Source organism: Scyliorhinus torazame, chromosome 4 (assembly GCF_047496885.1).
Source record: "Scyliorhinus torazame isolate Kashiwa2021f chromosome 4, sScyTor2.1, whole genome shotgun sequence".
NCBI lineage: Eukaryota > Metazoa > Chordata > Chondrichthyes > Carcharhiniformes > Scyliorhinidae > Scyliorhinus > Scyliorhinus torazame.
Genome location: NC_092710.1, coordinates 267,461,727 through 267,481,428, shown reverse-complemented (window position 1 = coordinate 267,481,428; position 19,702 = coordinate 267,461,727). Strand labels below are relative to the sequence as shown.

Genomic DNA, 19,702 nt, shown 5'->3' with positions numbered 1-19,702 from the left:
CAACGACCAACGGACCCAGTGATGCAGGCCATTCAGGATGGCTTCGCCAGGCAGAAGCGGGAATGCTTGGACCCGATCAAAGAATCAATTGATCGTCTAGAGAGTAGACTGGACACCCAGGACCGGGTGATTCAGAAGGTGGAGAAGGCGCTGCTTGAACACGAGGAGCATCAAACAGCAGTGGAGCTGGAGGTGGGGATGCTTCGGGAACGGCAGAAAAGGCTCCTGGAGAAGGTGGAGGACCTTGAGAACCTGTCCAACGGCAGAACTTAAGAATTGTCAGGCTCCTGAAGGGAGCAGATGCTGAAGCATATGTGGCGGGTGTGTTCGAAAAGCTGCTGGGGGAGGGGGCATTCCCCCGACCGTTGGAGGTGGACAGGGTGTACCAGGTGCTTGCTAGGAAGCCGCGGGCAGGGGACCCTCCGAGGGCAATGGTGGTGAGATTCCACCGGTTCCTGGACAAGGAATGTATTCTTCAGTGGGCCAAGCGCATGCAGAGTTGCAAGTGGGATAACAGCATCCTGCGTGTGTACCAGGACCTGAGCGTGGAGGTGGCGAGGAAGAGCGCAGGTTTCAACCAAGTCAAGGCTATTTTCTTTAAGAAGTTCGGTCTGCTGTATCCGGCGCGTCTTTGGATTACGCACGAGGACCAGCATCACTATTTTGAGTCGCCCAATGAGGCACTGGACTTTGCAAAAAGAAAAGGACTGGTGGGAGTTTGAGAACTTTCGGACTTAGTGACAATATGTTGGCCTACATTGGGCCCTTTTTCCTTTTCTGTTTTTCTGTGGGGGGTTTTTGTGTTTTTCTTTTCTCCCCCTTGGTTTTTGGTGGGGGTTTGTTTTTTCTGCTGTTAAATTGGCTATGCCTTCTTGTACTGTTTTGTGTCAGTCATTTTTGGAGCTCTGCTTGGGGGAAAAGGAGGGGGAGGGGAAAGTCGATTTTCCGTTTTGTTTTTGGTTCTTTTTCTGGGTAGATGTTGGCAATGTTCCTTTTGTGTTTTATCTTGTGTGTTTTTATTGATGTGCACTTTTGCGGGATGGAAACGTGCCTGTCTAAGTTTCGGTAGGTGGTGCTTTTGATTTTTGTGTTTTCTTGCTGCTGGGTGTTTGTTTGGGGATTGTTGGATGACGGAATTTGTTTACAGGGGCTGGGGGAGGGGGGCGAGGGAATAATAGGTGGGAGACTTCTTGGCGCCGGGGGTCACCAAGCTAGCTGGGTGAGCTAGCTCACGGAAGCACAGTGTGGGGGGTGGAAATGTATATGCTTATAGATGGGTTGGGATTTAGAGTAGTGTTATTGGGGGGGGGTTCTGCTGACGTGGGAGGGACTTTGACAGAAGGTCACTGAGGGGGCCGTCGCGGGGCAGGCCGGAGGAGGTGCGGCGCATGGGCTGGAGGCGGGCCCCAGAAAGGGGATGGCTGACCGGCGGGTGGGGGCACTTTGCCCCCCAACTAGGCTGGTCACCTGGAATGTCCGGGGGCTGAATGGGCCGGTAAAGAGGGCACGTGTGTTTGCGCACCCGAGGAGGCTGAAGGCGGACGCAGTAATGCTGCAGGAGACATCTTAAAGTAGTGCACCAGGTCAGGTAGAGGAAAGGTTGGATTAGTCAGGTTTCCACTCGGGGCTGCGATTCTGATTAACAAGCGGGTGGTATTTGAGGTGGGGAGGATAGTCTTGGATGTGGGAGGTTGATATATCATGGTTAATGGTAAGCTGCAGGTGATGAAGGTAGTGCTGGTCAACGTATACGTGCCAAATTGGGACGATGGGGATTTTATAAAGAGGGTGCTGGGGAAGATTCCAGACCTGGATTCGCACAGGCTGATTATGGGTGGGGATTTCAACACGGTTATTGATCCAGGCCTGGACCGGTCATGTTCAAGAACGGGCAAGGTGCCAGCAATGGCAAAGGAGCTGAAAGAAGCAGATGGGGTGGGGGGGATCCATGGGGATTTAGGCAGCCGAGGGCCAAGGAAATTTATTTTTTCTCCCATGTACACAAGGTGTACTCCCGGATTGATTTCTTTGTTGTGGGTAGGGCCCTGTTGGCGGGGGTGGTGGACACGGGGTATTCAGCGATTATCTCGGACCATGCTCCGCACTGGGTGGACCTGCAGGTCAGTATGGATAGCAAGCAGTGCCCGCAATGAAGGTTGGAGGTAGGGCTATTGGCGGGCGAAGCAGTGTGCGAGAGGCTGAGGAAGTGCATGCTGAACTACCTGCAGGTAAACGATACGGGGGAGGTCTCAGCAGCGGTGGTCTGGGAAGCACTGAAGGCAGTGGTGAGAGGAGAGCTGATCTCGATCCGGACTCTCAGGGACAGGACGGATAGGGCAGAAACGGACTGAATGGTAAAAGAGATTCTATGAGTTGATAGAAGGTATGCGGAGGTTCAGAGGCAGGGCTTTTAAGGGAACGCCGCAGTCTACAGGTGGAATTTGGTTTGTTAACCACCGGGACAGCAGTGGAACAGCTCAGAAAGGTGAGAAGGTGAGCACGGTGAGAAGGCCAGCAGGATGCTGGCACAGCAGCTCAGAAAGAGGGAGCAGCTAGAGAAAGTTGGAAAGTTGTTGTCGAGGATGGGAACTTAGTTGGGGACTCGGCGGGGGTGAGCAAGACCTTTCAGGATTTTTATAGCAGGTTTTATAGGTCGGAACCCCGTGCGGGGCCGGACGGGATGAGGCATTTTTTGGATGAGTTGACTTTCCCGAAGGTGGATGGGGAGCTGGTAGAATGGCTGGGGGTCCCTATTGGGCTGGAGGGGATAGTGGAGGGTTTGAATGGCCATGCAGTCAGGCAAAGCCCTTGGACAGATGGGTACCCAGTCGAGTTCTATAAAGAGTTCTATAAAAAGTAAAAATATTGGGGCCAGTGCTGATGAAGGTCTTTAACGAGGCCTAGGAAAGAGGGGTTCTGCCCCAGACGATGTCACAGGCCATGATCTCGCTCATTCTGAAAAGGGACAAAGACCCGGAGCTGTGTGGTTCCTATAGGCTGATTTCCTTGCTGAACGTAGATGCCAAACTTCTGGCCTTTAGGATTGAGGACTGTGTACCGGACGTTATAGGGGAGGATCAGGCGGAGTTCGTTAAGGGTAGGCAGCTGGTGGCGAACGTAAGACGACTGCTAAACGTGGTCATGATGCCCCCGGGAGGTAGGGAAGCTGAAGTGGTGGTCGTGATGGACGCGGAAAAAGGCTTTGACCGGGTTGAGTGGGATTACTTATGGGAGGTGCTGGAGTGGTTCGGGTTTGGAAGGGGCTTTGTTGACTGGTTGCTGTCCCGGGCTCCGGTTGCTAGTGTACGGACAAACAGGATGACTTCGGACTATTTCAGGCTACACCGGGGGACGAGACAGGGATGCCCCCTCTCCCCACTGCGGTTTGCGCGGGCGATAGAGCTGCTGGCAATTGCTCTGAGGGCCTCAAGGGGCTAGAAGGGGTTGGTCCGGAGGGGGGGGTGGAGCACAGAGTTTCACTGTATGCGGATGACTTACTGTTGTATGTCTCAGACCCAAAGGAGGGGATGGAAGAAATTATGGGAATCTTAGGGGAATTCAGCCGGTTTTCAGGGTATAAGCTCAATATGGGGAAGAGCGAGTTGTTTGTGGTTCAGGCGAGAGGTCAGGAGAGGCGACTGGGGCAACTGCCGTTCAGAGTGGTAGGGGATAGTTTCACGTACCTGGGTATCCAAGTGGCGAGGGATTGGGACAGGCTACATAAATTGAACTTGGCCCAGTTGGTGGACCAGATGAAGGAGAATTTCCGGAGATGGGATGCGCTCCCGTTGTCTCTGGCGGGTAGAATGCAGTCGGTAAAAATGACGGTCCTCCCGAGGTTCCTATTAGTCTTCCAATGCCTCCCCATCTTCATTCCCGCGGTCCTTTTTTAAGCGAATCAATAAGATTATCGTGGGCTTTGTGTGGGGGGGGCAAGCCCCCACGGGTGAAGAGGGCAATGCTCGAGCGGAGTCAGGGGGATGGAGCCTGCAGCTGCCGAATTTCAGCAATTATTACTGGGCGGCTAATATAGCCATGGTGAGGAGGTGGCTGGTGGGGGGTGAGCCGGCGTGGGTGCGCATGAGGCGGCTTCTTGTAAGGACACAAGTTTGGGGTGTTATGGGTAAGAGTTTAGAGAATCCCAAAGTGTATCATGGAGTTCACCTGACCCACAACCTTTAATAGATTGTGGTATGGGGAGCACAAGGCTCACTCTACAGGTGTGGTACGGCAGAAATGAAAAGTATTTTTTAAAGCAAAACAATGTTTATTCTATGAACTCAAGTTAACCTTTTTAAAACAAACCGTGAACATCTTAGCAACCATTAATTCAAAGATAACCCCCAAAGAATACAACACTAAGTAATCCTTTAAGCTGTCCTTTTAACATCCAAAAGATTTAACAACCTTTAAACAGAAGCACATCAGGGTTTACATTCAATGCTGAAAACATTTAAATTTCTGAATTCACCAAATGATCAAGAGATAGTCCTTCATGGCAGAGAGCTCAACAATACAGCTGCTTTGGCTGACTTCAGCTGCAACACACTGCAAAACGAAACCAAAAAGACAGACACACCCAAGCTTTTCTCAATGTGAAACTAAAAAGCAGAACCAGAGCTCAGATCCATCCACACTCTGACATCACTGCAACAACATGAGCAGCTAACCATTTTTTAAAGCGACATTCTCATGACAGGGGGCGTTGGTAACGGCGCCCCTGCCGACGCGGTACTCCACCAGTCCAGTGGTGGTGGCAGCCCTGAGTGTCTAGGGGCAGTGGAGGAGACATGTGGGAGCAGAGGGGGCATCGGTGTGGTCCCCAATCTGCGATAACCATTGGTTTGCCCCAGGGAGGATGGACGGGGGTTCCGAATTTGGCAGAGAGATGGGAATTGAGAGGATGGGGGACTTGTTCTTAGAAGGAAGGAATATGAGGGCGCTGGAGAAGTTTGCATTGGCGAGGGCAAATGAATTCCGATATTTACAGATGCGGGACTTTCTGTGGAAGCAGGTACCAACCTTCCCACTCCTGCTGCTAAGGGGGATTCAGGATAGGATGGTCTCTAGAGGATGGATAGGAGAGGGGAGCGTCTCGGACATATATAAAGAGCTTATGGGTTCGGAGGAGACGCAGACAGAGGAGCCGAAACAAAAAAGTGGGGGGAGGATCTGGGGGGAGAGATAGAGGAGGGCCTCTGGGCGGACACATTAGGACGGGTCAACACTACCGCAACATGTGCCAGGCTCAGCCTGATCCAATTTAAGATTGTTCACCGGGCTCACATGACAGTGGCCAGGATGAGCAGATTCTTTGGTGTGGAGGACAGGTGTGCAAAGTGTGTGTGGGGGGCCAACGAACCATGTCCATATGTTCTAGGCATGCCCAAAGCAGAGGGGATTTTGGCAGGGGTTTGCTGACGCCATGTCCACAGTATTAAATATGAGGGTGGCAATGAGTCCAGAGGTGGCGATTTTTGGGGTATCGCAGGACTCGGGAATCCAGGAGGAGAAAGAGGCGGATGTTCTGGCCTTTGCTTCCCTGGTAGTCCGGAGGCGCATATTGCTGGCATGGAGGGACCCAAAGCCCCCGAAATCGGAGACCTGGCTTTCAGACATGGCTGGCTTCCTCTGCCTGGAGAAAATTAAGTTTGCCATGAGAGGGTCTCTGTTGGGGTTCACCCAGAGGTGGCAACCATTCGTCGACTTCCTCGCAGAGAACTAATCGTCAGCAGAAGTAGGTTAGGTGGGTAAGTAATTGCAAGACCTGTGGGAGAGGGAGGTGGAATTGGCACTGTGTTTATATTTTCCTTGTTAAATATATTGTTGATTTTGTTGCTGTTATAATGCCAAATAAATACCTCAATAAAACGTTTATTTTTTTTAAAAAGCAGATAGACAGTTCCATGGGCAGGGTGGGTGCAGAGGGATATGGGCCAAATTCTGGCAACTGGGACTAGCTTAGTGATAGAAACTGGGCAGCATGGATGAGTCGAAGGGCCTGTTTCCATGCTGTAAACATCCCTGACTCTATGTTCATGGCCTCGATAGAGGATCAAGGACACTAACGTTAGCATGCCTGTTCTCCCATCTGATTCAGTGCTAAGGTAAAGTTCATGTGGACTTTGCAATGCATTTTAAGCTGTGTTGTTTAAGAGTCTCCCTGATGCAATGTTCATCCTTAAAGGGAAGGCAGTGGCTACTAGACTAGTAAATGAGAGACCAAGAGTAATGTTCTGAGGACACAGGTTCAAATCCCACCACTGCAGATGGTGAAATTTTAATTCAATAAAAATGTGGAATTATGAAAACATTGTCGACTGTCGCAAAAATCCATCAGGTTCACTAATGTCCTTTAGGGAAGGAAGTTTACATTACCACAGTAATGTGGTTGACTCTAACTGCCCCTCAGGGGCAATTAGGGATTGGGAATAAATGCTGGCCCAGCCTGCAATGCCCACATCCCACGAACGCATAAAAAAATCCAGGCCGCCGTGATTACTTCAAATGCTTTAATAAATTTTAATACCTTAGTTGACATATGCAAACCTCCTGTAAGCTAATGTGAGCTATCTCTCTGACAGGTATTGCAGCAAATCAATTACTCACCCCAAAGAATGTACTCAGAATATACAGTGAAGAAAAGGCCCTTCAGCCCATAGAATGGGGATGAGAAAATATCAGCCACGATTGAAAGGCGGAGCATACCCGATGGGACGAGTGGCCTAATTCTGCTCCTATGTCTTATGGTCTTATGATTGATAACGGCAAGTGTACCATATCCCTTTTCACCACCCTATTAACCTGTCCTTCTGCCTTCAGAGATCTATTTACAAACACGCCAAGGTCTCTTTGTTCCTCAGGACTTCCCAGAGTATATGTATATTGGATTGCTTGATTTTATTTTTGGAGAGTTATTATTTTTGATATGGCAGTTGCCATTTAGTTTATATATTATTTATTTGTTAAAACGGCCGCTGTTATTTATACTGTTTTGTTGTAAAAAGGAAAACCTTTGTATTGTTTTGTTTGGCCAAAAAAAATTTTGAATAAAATATATATATTTTTTAAAAAGGACTTCCCAGAGTGGTGCCAGTCACTGAATATTTCCGTGTCAAATTGCTCCTTCCAAAGTGTAACACCTCACACTTTTCAGGATTAAATTCCATCTGCCACTTTTCTGCCCATTTGACCATCCTATCTATATCTTTCTGTAACCCAAGACTCTCAGCCTCACTGTTAACCATCCGGCCTAACTTTGTGTCTCATCCGCAAACTTACTGATCCTACCTCCCCACATAGTCATCCAAGTCATTTATAGAAATGACAAATAATCAAGGACCCCGTACATATCCCTGTGGTACGACACTGACGGCTTCCAGTCACTAAAGCAGCTGTCTGTCATCACCCTCTCTTTCCTACAGCTCAGCCAGCTTTGAACCCACCTTATCAAGTTCCCCTGTATCCCATGTGCATTAGCCTTCTTTAAAGGTGTCCCATGTGGGATCTTGTCAAATGCTTTGCTGAAATCCATGTAAACTACACTACCCTCATCTATACACTTAGTCATGTGCTCAAAAAATTCAATCAAATTTGTACGGCATGACCACCCTTTGACAAGGGTCAAACGTTGCCTCTCCAAGTGGAGATAGATTCTCTCCATCAGAATTTTCTCCATTAGTTTCCCCACCACTGGCGTGAGACCCATTGGCCTGTAGTTCCCTGGCTTATCCCTATAGCCTTTCTTAAATAGTGGGATCACATTAGCTGTTCTCCAGTCCTCTGGCACCTTTCCTTTGGCCAAAGAGGAATTAAAAATTTGGATCAGTACCCCTGCAATCTGCTTCCTCACCTCCCACAGCAACCTGGGACACAATTCATCCGGACCTGGAGATTTCTCCACTTGTAAGCCTGCCAACACGTCCAATACCTTGTCCCTCCCTATGACAACTTGCTTAATAATCTCTCAGTCTCTCTCCCAGAGTTCCATATCTGGCCCCTCATTCTCTTGGGTGAAGACAGATGTGAAATATTCATTTAACACCCTACGAATGTCCTCTGGCCCCACCCACAGATTTCCCCACTTGGTTCCTACTTTCCATTGACATTCTTTTCCCAGCTAGAGACTTCCCCTCTTTGCTCTAATTGCTTTCTTAAGCTCCATCTTGCACTTTCTGTATTCCACTAACGCCTCTGATGATTTGCACCCCATGTACTTACTGGAGGCTTGTTACTCCTTCCTATTACCCTAGAGGGAACATGTTGGGCCTGTACCTTCCCCATTTCCTCTTTGAACACCCCCACTGCTCTTCTGCAGACCTCCCCGCCAGTAACTTGTTCCAATCTACCTTGGCCAGATTCTGCCTTATTTTACTAAAGTCTGCTCTCCCCCAATCCAAGACCTTTTTCTGCAGTTTGTCTATTTCCTTGACCATAACAAACTTAAATTGCATTATATTGTGGTTGCTATCACTAAAATGCTCCCCCACCTGTCCGACTTCATTCCGCAGAATTAGGTCCAGCACTGCACCATCCCTTGTTGGACCCTCCACATGTTGAGCTAAGAAGTTCTCTTGTATACATTTTACGAACTCTGCTCCATCCAAGCCCTTAACATAATGACTATCTCAGTTAATGTTGGGAAAGTTGAAATCATCAATTATAATTACCCTATTATTATTTTTATACACTTCTGCAAATTGCGCACCTATTTTCTTCTCAATTTCCCGCTGACTATCTGGGGGTCTATAATAAACACCTAGCAATGTGGCTGTCCCTTTTTTATTCCCAAGCTCTACCCAGAAAGCTTCATTTAATGCCACCCCCAAGATATAATCTCTCCTTACTGCAGTAATTGACTCCTTAACTAGTAGTGCAATGACAGCCCCCCCCCCTCCCCCCACTCTTTTGCGCCTCTCCTGTCGCTCCTGAAGATTTGGCATCCCCACTGCCAAAGGACATCCTGAAATGATGTCAGAGGAGATGTGTACCAGGACACTGCTCCTCAGCAGCTGTGCTTTCGACTTTGAGCTTGAAAGATTAAAAATTGATGTGTCAAAGCCCTCCCCTTCCACCCCAAATAATCAGAGCCATTGTGTTTATGCGGGGAAATGTATTTTATTGACTGCTGTGTTTAAGCGAGAAAATATATTTTACTGCAAGAAATTTGTAAAAGTTGAGGTAGTTTAATGTCATTGTTCAGCTAATAAAGTTAAAGGTTAACTATATTTGTAAATTATTTTTGTGAATAAATGCTTACATTAAACTTTACAAGCTTCTATAAATGTCTTACTGAAACATCAAAATGAATAAGATAGTTGAAGTAAACAAGGCAGAAATATAATAACATGGTGGCAAGTGGTTAGTACTGCTGCCTCACAACACCAGGGACCCATGTTAAATTCGGACATTGGGTGACTTGGTGTTTGCACATTCTTCCCGTGTCTGCATGGGTTTCCTAGAAGCATAGAATTCCCACAGTGCAGTAGGCCATTCGGCCATCAAGTCTGCACCGACCCTCTGAAAGAGTACCCTACCAAGGCCCATTCCTCCACCCTAACCCTGGAATCTAACCTGTAAACCTCTGCATAATAAGGGGTAAATTAGCATGGCCAATCCACCTAGCCTGCACATCTTTGGGCTGTGGGAGGAAACCAGAGCACCCGGAGGAAACCCACTTAGACACTGGGAAAGTGCACAAAGTCGACACAGTCACACAAGGCTGGAATTGAATCCAGGTCCCTGGCGCAGTGAGGCAACAGTGCTAACCACTGTGCCACCATACCACTGTCATTTCCTCCAGGTGCTTCAGTTTCCTCCCAGAGTCCAAAGGTGTGCAGGTTAGGTGGATTGGCCTTGCTAGATTGCCCTTAAGTGTCCAACGGTTAGGTGTGGTTATAGGGATAGGGCAGGGCCTGGTTAAGGTGCTCTTTCAGAGAGTTGCTGCTTCAGAGAGTTGCTGCAAGCTAGATGGGCCGAATGGCTTTCTTCTGCACTGTAGTGATTCTATGATTCTATAAATACGAACCAAAAAGTACATCAGATGTTACATGGGCAGTGACAGCGCTTTTAAAATCTTACGACCATAATCTAAATTAAACCACATGAACACTTTTAAGCATGCCACATGTAAAGTTATATAATAGTGCTGACTTAAATAATCACAGATTTAAAACAAATAACCAAACCTACGTTCACTTATAAATAATCACTTTTAATCATAAATTTTTTAAAATTACTTTAAAAGAATCAATAACAGCAATGCCTGCATAAAAGAGCAAAACTGTTTTAAAAAAAACTTCTACAAACCTTTAAAACACATGTTACACAGGTTGCCTATTGTCTTGAATATAAATCTGCAGTTTAAATGCCTGCCTCGGACTTTGCCAAGCTGGCCCCATCATAAGGGAAGGGACTGCACTCCTCCTGAACCGCACTGCAGCTTATGCAGACCGTGGCATTGGAGACCCCAGGCTGCCACATGGAGAGGGAGATTCATCGTACTATTCGAGCGCAGGCAAGTGCGCATTTCCCCCCTTTTTAAATCGGTGGCTCATGGCTTCCCGTCGCTAGCCGCAAGTTACGGGCCTGTGTTTCATTTTGAAGTTACTTCTAATCTTACCTCCAAAGGCTGTGCATGGTATTGTTCTGTTGGGTCCTTCAGTTCTTGTGCTTCTTTCATTAAACGTTTGACAGCTGTTAAAACAAAAATATGTTTAAACTTCAGCATCAAATTGGAAGACAAATGTTAGCTCTCAAGAATTTACTTACATTCTTTTCCTTCCCCAGCCCAGTAACCTTCAGACCCAGGACTGTCTTTCACGGTGTGGATTTTACTTGGAGATTTGCCCTCAAGTGCAAGCTAGGCGAATCTTCCAGCATAATTTCAATTCTGCACCTCCCACCCATATTCCGGCATGGTTTTTGGTCCCTTGCTGTTCCCTCTCTCCCTGACATACTGCCTGTGCCTGAGAGTTTAATAAATCTTAAATCCCAAAGTTCATGTCCGTGGTGATGTGAATTACATGGGCACTGTATCCAGGTAAAAAAGCTGATTAGAACTTCTGGTTGCGGCGATGCACTGCTAAGTCGCACGTTTCGGCAGCTCCCGCTCTAACGCACTTTTGGGCTCTTTTTGGGAACCCCAACGGAAATTTTTTCAGACCAAACCCAGTGTGGGGTGACGAAGTAAGGAGTCCCCCCTAGTGTGTATGGAAAAGATCGGTGGTAGTGGCCCGATTGTGAAGGATCCTCTGGAGCAGCGGCAGAGAAGAGAAGGAAGAAGCAAGATGGCGACGGATGGAGACCAGACGACATGGGGGCTGGATCAGCAGGAATTCCTTAGACATTGTGTGGAGGAATTAAAGGAGGTGCTGGCGCCGATGTTGTTGGCAATCGAAGGGCTAAAAGAAACACAAATGGCCCAGGCGATAGAGCTTCGTGGGGTGAAGGAGAAGGCAGCTGAGAACGAGGACGAGATTCTGGGCCTAGCAGTAAAAATGGAGACGCACGAGGCGCTACACAAGAGGTGTATCGAAAGACTCGAAGTCCTGGAGAACGGATCGAGGAGAAAGAACCTCCGGATTCTGGGTCTCCCCGAGGGAATGGAGGGAGCTGACGTTGGGGCTTATGTGAGCACGATGCTCCATTCGCTAATGGGAGCTGAGGCCCCCTCGGGCCCCCTGGAGGTGGAAGGGGCTCACCGGGTCCTTGCGAGGAGACCCAAGGTTGGAGAACCACAAAGGGCAATAGTGGTGAGATTTCAGTGCTTCACGGACAGAGAGGCTGTTTTTTTTTAAAAATATATTTTATTAAAGTTTTCAAACACAATTTTTCCCCTTACAAATCAACAAAAATGGTAGCATACCTGCTATATAACATTGTTTAAATAATATAGTAAGCTAACCAAATAACACGAAGTAATGCTCCCCCCACCCCCTCTAGAACACAAACAATTTACCCCCCCCCCCCCCCCGGCTGCTGCTGGCTATCTATCTTCCCCCTAACGAACCGCTAGATAGTCGAGGAACTGTTGCCACCGCCTGGTGAACCCTTGAGCCGATCCTCTCAGCGCAAACTTCGTCCGCTCCAGTTTTATGAACCCCGCCATATCGTTTATCCAGGTCTCCAGGCCGGGGGGTTTCGCTCCCTTCCACATGAGTAAAATCCTACGCCGGGCTACGAGGGACGCAAAGGCCACAACATCGGCCTCTTTCGCCTCCTGCACTCACGGCTCATCCGCTACTCCAAATATAGCTAACCCCCAGCCTGGCTTGACCCGGACCTTCACCACCTTCGAGATCACTCCCGTCACTCCCCTCCAATACCCCCCCCCCAGTGCCGGACACAACCAAAACATATGTGTGTGGTTCGCCGGGCTTCCCCCGCACCTCCCACACTTGTCCTCCACTCCGAAGAACCTGCTCAACCTTGCTCCCGTTATGTGTGCTCTATGCAGCACTTTAAATTGGATCAGGCTAAGCCTGGCACACGAGGAAGAGAAATTTACCCTGCTTAGGGCATCAATCCACAAACCCTCCTCAATCTCCTCCCCGAACTCTTCTTCCCATTTTCCCTTCAGTTCGTCCACCAGCTCCTCCCCCTCTTCTCTCATCTCCCGGTATATCTCGGACACTTTGCCCTCCCCGACCCACACCCCCGAAAGCACCCTGTCCTGGATCCCCTGTGTCGGGAGCAGCGGAAATTCCCTCACCAGTTGTCTCGTGAACGCTCTCACCTGCAGAAACCTAAAGGTATTTCCCAGGGGCAGCTCATACTTTTCCTCAAGTGCTCCCAAACTCACAAACGTCCCATCTATAAATAAGTCTCCCACTCCCCTGATTCCTGCCCGGTACCAGCTCTGGAATCCTCCGTCCAGCCTCCCTGGGGCAAACCTATGGTTGTTCCTGATCGGGGACCACACCGAGGCTCCCAGCACACCCCTCTGTCGCCTCCATTGCCCCCAGATACTTAATGTTGCTGCCACCACTGGGTTCGTGGTAAACTTTTTCGGGGAGAGCGGTAATGGCGCCGTCACCAGCGCCTTCAAGCTCGTCCCTTTGCAGGACTTCATCTCCAACCTTTTCCACGCCGCTCCCTCACCCTCTATCATTCATTTACGAATCATCGCCACGTTGGCGGCCCAATAGTAGTCGCCCAAATTCGGCAACGCCAGTCCCCCTCTGTCTCTGCTACGTTGTAGGAACCCCCTCCTTACCCTCGGGGCCTTCCCTGCCCACACGAAGCTAGTGATGCTCCGATCTACTTTTTTAAAGAAGGCCTTAGTGATCAGTATAGGGAGACATTGGAACACAAATAGGAATCTCGGGAGGACCATCATCTTAATTGCCTGCACTCTGCCCGCCAGTGACAGCGGCTGCACGTCCCACCTTTTGAAATCCTCTTCCATTTGTTCCACCAGCCGTGTCAGATTGAGTCTGTGTAAGGTTCCCCAGCTCCTGGCTATCTGAATCCCCAGGTATCGGAAGTTTCTTTCCAATCTCCTTAGCGGTAGGCCATCTATCCCTCTACTCTGGTTCCCAGGGTGTATCTCACAAAGCTCACTCTTTCCCATGTTAAGCCTATCCCGAGAAATCTCCAAACTCCCTCAATATCTGCATGACCTCTGTCATTCCCCCCCCCACTGGATCCGTCACATACAGCAGTAGGTCATCCGCATAGAGTGACACTCGGTGTTCCTCTCCCCCTCTAACCACCCCTCTCCATTTTCTGGAGTCTCTCAGTGCTATGGCCAGTGGTTCAATTGCCAGCGCGAACAGTAATGGGGACAGCGGGCATCCCTGTCTTGTTCCCCTGTGTAGTCGAAAATACTCCGACCTTTCCCGATTTGGAACCACACTTGCCGTTGGGGCCCCATAGAGGAGTTTAACCCAGCTGACAAACCCCTCCCCGAACCTCCTCAGCACCTCCCATAGATACTCCCACTCCATCCTATCAAATTCCTTCTCTGCATCCATTGCCGCCACTATCTCTGCCTCCCCCTCTGCTGGGGGCATCATTATCACCCCTAATAGCCGTTGCACGTTGACATTCAATTGTCTCCCCTTTACGAACCCTGTCTGGTCTTCGTGCACCACCCCCGGGACACAATCCTCCATCCTCGTCGCCAGCACCTTTGCCAGCAACTTGGCGTCCACATTTAGCAATGAGATAGGCCTATAGGACCCGCATTGCAGCGGATCTTTATCTCGCTTCAAGATTAGTGATATTGTCGCCTCCGACATTGTCGGGGGTAGGGTCCCCCCTTCTCTGGCCTCGTTAAAGGTTCTTACCAGCAGCGGGGCCAACAAGTCCGCATATTTTCTGTAGAATTCCACCAGGAACCCATCTGGTCCCGGGGCCTTCCCTGCCTGCATGTTCCCCAGCCCTTTGATCACTTTGTCCACCCCAATTGGCACCCCAGGCCTGCCACCTCCTGCTCCTCCACCTTCGGGAACCTTAGTTGGTCCAGAAACTGCTGCATCTCTTCTTTTCCCTCTGGGGGTTGGGACCTATATAGCCTCTCGTAAAAGGTCTTAAACACCTCGTTTATCATCCCTGCTCTCCGTACCGTGGCTCCCGTTTCATCCTTAACTCCCCCTATCTCCTTCGCCGCTGTCCTCTTTCGCAGCTGGTGGGCCAACAGGCGACTCGCCTTTTCCCCATATTCATATCTCATCCCCTGTGCCTTCCTCCACTGTGCCTCTGCCCTCCCTGTGGTGAGCAGATCGAACTCAGTCTGGAGTCGTCGCCTCTCCCTGTATAGTCCTTCATCCGGGGCCTCCGCATATTTTTTATCTACCCTCAAAATCTCTCCCAGAAGTCTTTCCCTTTCTTCGGCCTCCGTTTTCCCCTTGTGAGCCTTGATGGAGATCAACTCTCCCCTGACCACCCCTTTTAGTGCTTCCCATACTACTCCTACTCGGACTTCCCCGTCGTCGTTGGCCTCCAGGTATCTTTCGATACATCACCGCACCCTTCCGCAGACTCCCTCATCCGCCAATAATCCCATATCCAGTCACCAGAGTGGACACTGCTCCCCCTCCTCTCCTAGTTCCAGGTCCACCCAGTGTGGGGCATGATCTGAAACAGCTATGGCTGAGTACTCAGTTCCTTCCACCCTCAATCAGTGACCTACCCAAAACAAAGAAATCTATCCGGGAGTATACCTTATGGACATGGGAGAAAAAGGAGAACTCTTTGGCCAGTGGCCTAGCAAATCTCCACGGATCCACTCCCCCCATTTGGTCCATAAACCCCTTAAGCACCTTGGCCGCTGCCGGCCTTCTTCCGGTCCTAGATCTAGATCTATCTAACCCTGGGTCCAGCACGGTGTTGAAGTCAGAGAGGCTGTTTTGAGCTGGGCCAAGAAGGTATGGAGTAGCAGGTGGGAGAATGCGGTGATACGAGTGTATCAGGACTGGAACGCGGAGGTCGCGAGAAGGAGAGCGAGTTTTAATCGGGCCAAGGCGGCGCTTCACAAGAAGAAAGTAAAGTTTGGGATGCTGCAGCCGGCGTGATTGTGGGTCACGTACCAAGACAGACATTATTATTTTGAAACGTCGGAAGAGGCATGGACCTTCATCCAAAAAGAAAAGTTGGACTAGAACCGAGAACTGATGCTGTGGGGGAGAGGGGGAGATGACGATGTTGATGTATAGAAATGTAAATTGGGGAATGGGAGGTTCACCGTATCGGGACGATAGATGGGGAGGGGAAAGGGAAGAGAAGAATTCCCTTTTTTCTTTGACGGGGGGACACTGAGAAATGTGGGCGCCGGTGGAAAAAGGGACATAGGTGGGGGATAGGGAACGGGAACGGGGCTGTAGTGGGAGCTGCGCCATAGGGGGTGCAGCTGATCTAGGAAAGCGCGGGTTTTTTCCCGCGCTAGGGAGATGATGGCGGGAAGATAGGCGCAAGGAGGAGGAGAGTTCCACACACGGGGGGGTCAAGGAGAGAGCGGGGGAAGCCGGGGTCAGCCGAGTTTCGGAAGCATTATGGGGGGAGAAACCATGCTAGATGGGGATCTAGCGCGGGGGGGGGGAAATAACTGGGTTGCTGCTGCTGGGATCGAGAGGGAGCTGGCAAGGGAAGAGGTGATCGAGACGGGAGTGCCGATCGGGACGGGAGTGCGCCGCCTGGGGGACTGGTGGGTGCACGGGACCTGGACGTGGGACTGGCCTAGAGTAGGTGATGGCTAGTCGGCTGGGGGGGGGGGGGGGGGGGGGGGGGGGCAGCCCCCAATCCGGCTGATCACGTGGAATGTGAGAGGCCTAAATGGGCCGATTAAGAGGGCCCGAGTGTTCACGCACTTAAAAGGACTGAAGGCAGACGTGGTCATGCTTCAGGAGATGCATCTGGAGGTGGCGGATCAGGTTAGGTTAAGGAAAGGATGGGTGGGACAGGTGTTCCACTCAGGGTTGGACGCAAAAAATAGAGGGGTGGCTATATTGGTGGGGAAACGGGTGTCGTTCGAGGCTAGGAATATAGTAGTGGACGGCGGTGGCCGATATGTGATGGGGAGTGGTAGATTGCAGGGAATGGAGTTCGTGCTGGTAAATGTATATGCCCCGAACTGGGATGATGCGGGATTTATGAAGCGGATGCTGGGACGTATCCCGGACCTGGAGGTAGGAAGCCTGGTAATGGGGGGGGGGGATTTCAATACTGTGCTGGATCCAGGGTTAGATCGGTCTATATCCAGGACCGGAAGAAGGCTGGCAGCGGCCAAGGTGCTCAGGGGGTTTATGGAGTAAATGGGGGGAGTGGATCCGTGGAGATTTGCTAGGCCGTTGGCCAAAGAATTTTCCTTTTTCTCCCATGTTCATAAGGCTAGATTTCCGGATAGATTTCTTTGTTTTGAGTAGGGCACTGATTCAGAGGGTGGAAGGAACGGAGTACTCGGCCATAGCCGTTTCAGATCATGCCCCGCACGGGGTGGATCTGGAACCAGGAGAGGAGAGGGAACAGCGCCCACTGTGGCGACTGGATGTGGGACTATTGGCGGATGAGGGAGTCTGCTGAAGGGTGCGGGGATGTATTGAAAGGTACCTGGAGGCCAATGATGATGGGGATGTCCAGGTGGGGGTAGTATGGGAAGCACTGAAGGCGGTGGTTAGGGGAGTGTTGATCTCCATTAGGGCCTACAAGGAGAAAAAAAGAGGGCAAAGAAAGGGAGATATTAGTGGGGGAGATTTTGAGAGTGGATAAAAGATATGCGGAGGCCCCGGACTAAGGACTATACAGGGAGAGGCGAAGACTTCAGACGGAGTTTGACCTGCTGACCACAGGGAAGGCAGAGGCACAGTGGAGGAAGGCACAGGGGATGAGCTACGAATTTGGGGAAAAGGCGAGTTGGCCGTTGGCCCATCGAGCTTCGTAAGAGGATAGCGGCGAGGGAAATAGGGGGAGTTAGGGATGGAACGGGAACTACGGTGCGGAGAGCAGGGATGGTAAATGAGGTGTTTAAGACCTTTTATGAGAGGCTATATAGGTCCCAACACCCGGAGGAAAAAGAGGGGATGCAACAGTTTTTGGACAAACTAAGGTTCCCGAAGGTGGAGGAGCAGGAGGTGGCAGGTCTGGGGGCGCCAATCGGGGTGGACGAGGTGATTAAAGGGCTGGGGAACATGCAGGCAGGGAAGGCCCCGGGACCAGACGGGTTCCCAGTGGAATTTTATAGGAAGTACGTGGACTTGTTGGCCCCGCTGTTGGCAAGAACCTTTAACGAGGCCAGAGAAGGGGGGACTCTACCCCCCGACAATGTCGGAGGCGATAATATCATTAATCCTGAAACGGGATAAAGATCCGCTGCAATGCGGGTCATACAGGCCTATCTCGCTCCTGAATGTAGACGCCAAGTTGCTGGCCAAAGTGCTGGCGATGAGGATCGAGGATTGTGTCCCGGGGGTGGTGCATGAAGACCAGACAGGGTTCGTAAAGGGGAGACAACTGAATGTTAACGTGAGACGGCTGTTGGGGGTGATAATGATGCCCCCAGCGGAGGGGGAGGCAGAGATAATGGCAGCGATGGATGCAGAGAAGGCATTTGATAGGGTAGATTGGGAGTATTTATGGGAGGTGCTGAAGAGGTTTGGGTTCGGGAAGGGGTTTGTCAGTTGGGTTAAACTCCTCGATGGGGCCCCAGTGGCAAGTGTAGTCACAAATCGGCAGAGATCGGAGTATTTTCGGTTACACAGGGGAACGAGGTAGGGGTGCCCTCTGTCCCCATTACTGTTCGCGCTGGCAATTGAACCACTGGCCATAGCGTTGAGAGACTCTAGGAAATGGAGGGGGGTGGTTACAGGGGGAGAGGAACATCGAGTGTCACTCTACGCAGATGACCTACTGCTATATGTGGCGGATCCTGTAGAGGGGATGACAGAGGTTATGCAGATATTGGGGAAGAGTGAGCTTTTCGTAATACAACCTGGGGATTAGGGAAGAGGGATAGACGACCTGCCGTTGAGGAGCAAAAAGGAGCTTCCGATATTTGGGGATTCAGGTAGCCAGGAGCTGGGGAACTTTACACAAACTCAATCTGACGTGGCTGGTGGAGCAGATGGAGGAGGATTTCAAGAGGTGGGATATACTGCCGTTCTCATTGGCGGGCAGACTGCAGGCGGTCAAGATGATGGTCCTCCAAAGGTTTCTTTTTGTGTTTCAATGTCTCCCCATTTTGATCACTAAGGCCTTTTTTAAGAAAATAGATAGGAGTGTTATGAGTTTCGTGTGGGCAGGGAAGACCCCGAGGGTAAGGAGGGGGTTCCTGCAGGGACAGAGGGGTACTGGCGTAGCCAAATCTGGACGATTATTACTGGGCCGCCAATGGATGAGCGAGAGAGAGGCGTGGAAGAGGCTGGAGATGGCGTCCTGTAAAGGAACGAGCCTAAAGGCGCTGGTGACGGCGCCGCTACTGCTCTCCCAGAAAAAGTATACCACAAACCCTGTGGTGGCGGCAACCTTAAGGATCTGGGGGCAATGGAGGCGACATAGGGGTGTGACGGGTGCCTCGGCGTGGTCCTCGATCAGGAACAACCATAGGTTTGTCCCAGGAAGGATAGACTGAGGGTTCCAGAGCTGGCATCGTGCAGGAATTAGGAGATTGGGAGATTTGTTTATTGACGGGAGCTTGGGAGCGCTGGAGGAAAAGTAGGAGATGCCCCCGGGGAATATCTTTAGATACATGCAAGTGAGGGTGTTTACGAGGCAACAGGTGAGGGAATTTCCGCTGCTCCCGACACAGGGGACCCAGGATAGAGTGATTTCGGGGGTATGGGGAGGGCAAAGTGTCCGAAATATATCAGGAGATGAGAGAGGAGGGGGAGGCGCTGGTAGAGGAGCTGAAGGGAAAATGGGAAGAAGAGCTGGGGGAGGAGATTGAGGAGGGTCTGTGGGCTGATGCTCTAAGTAGGGGAAATTCCTCTTCCTCGTGTGTCAGGCTTAGCCTGATACAATTCAAGGTTCTACACAGAGCACACATGACGGGAGCGAGGCTGAGCAGGTTCTTCGGGGTGGAGGACAGGTGCGGGAGGTGCTTGGGAAGCCCGGCGAACCACGCACATATGTTCTGGTCGTGATCGGCACTGGATGAGTACTGGAGGGGAGAGGCAAGAGTGATTTCAAAGGTGGTGAAGGTCCGGGTCAAGCCAGGTTGGGGGGTTAGCTATATTTGGGGTAGCGGATGAGCCGGGAGCGCAGGAGG

The 19,702-nt window shown here is 50.6% G+C and overlaps 1 protein-coding gene across 2 annotated transcripts in view; it reads right to left on the bottom strand.

Moving 5' to 3' along the window:
* Positions 1-19,702, bottom strand: part of ube2j1 (ubiquitin-conjugating enzyme E2, J1) — a 135,294-nt gene that overhangs the window by 46,868 nt on the left and 68,724 nt on the right. For both annotated transcript variants that reach the window (XM_072499768.1, XM_072499769.1), the window contains one exon: positions 10,622-10,695. In XM_072499768.1, the coding sequence (XP_072355869.1) occupies positions 10,622-10,695 (74 nt within the window). The remainder of the gene's footprint in view (positions 1-10,621; positions 10,696-19,702) is intronic.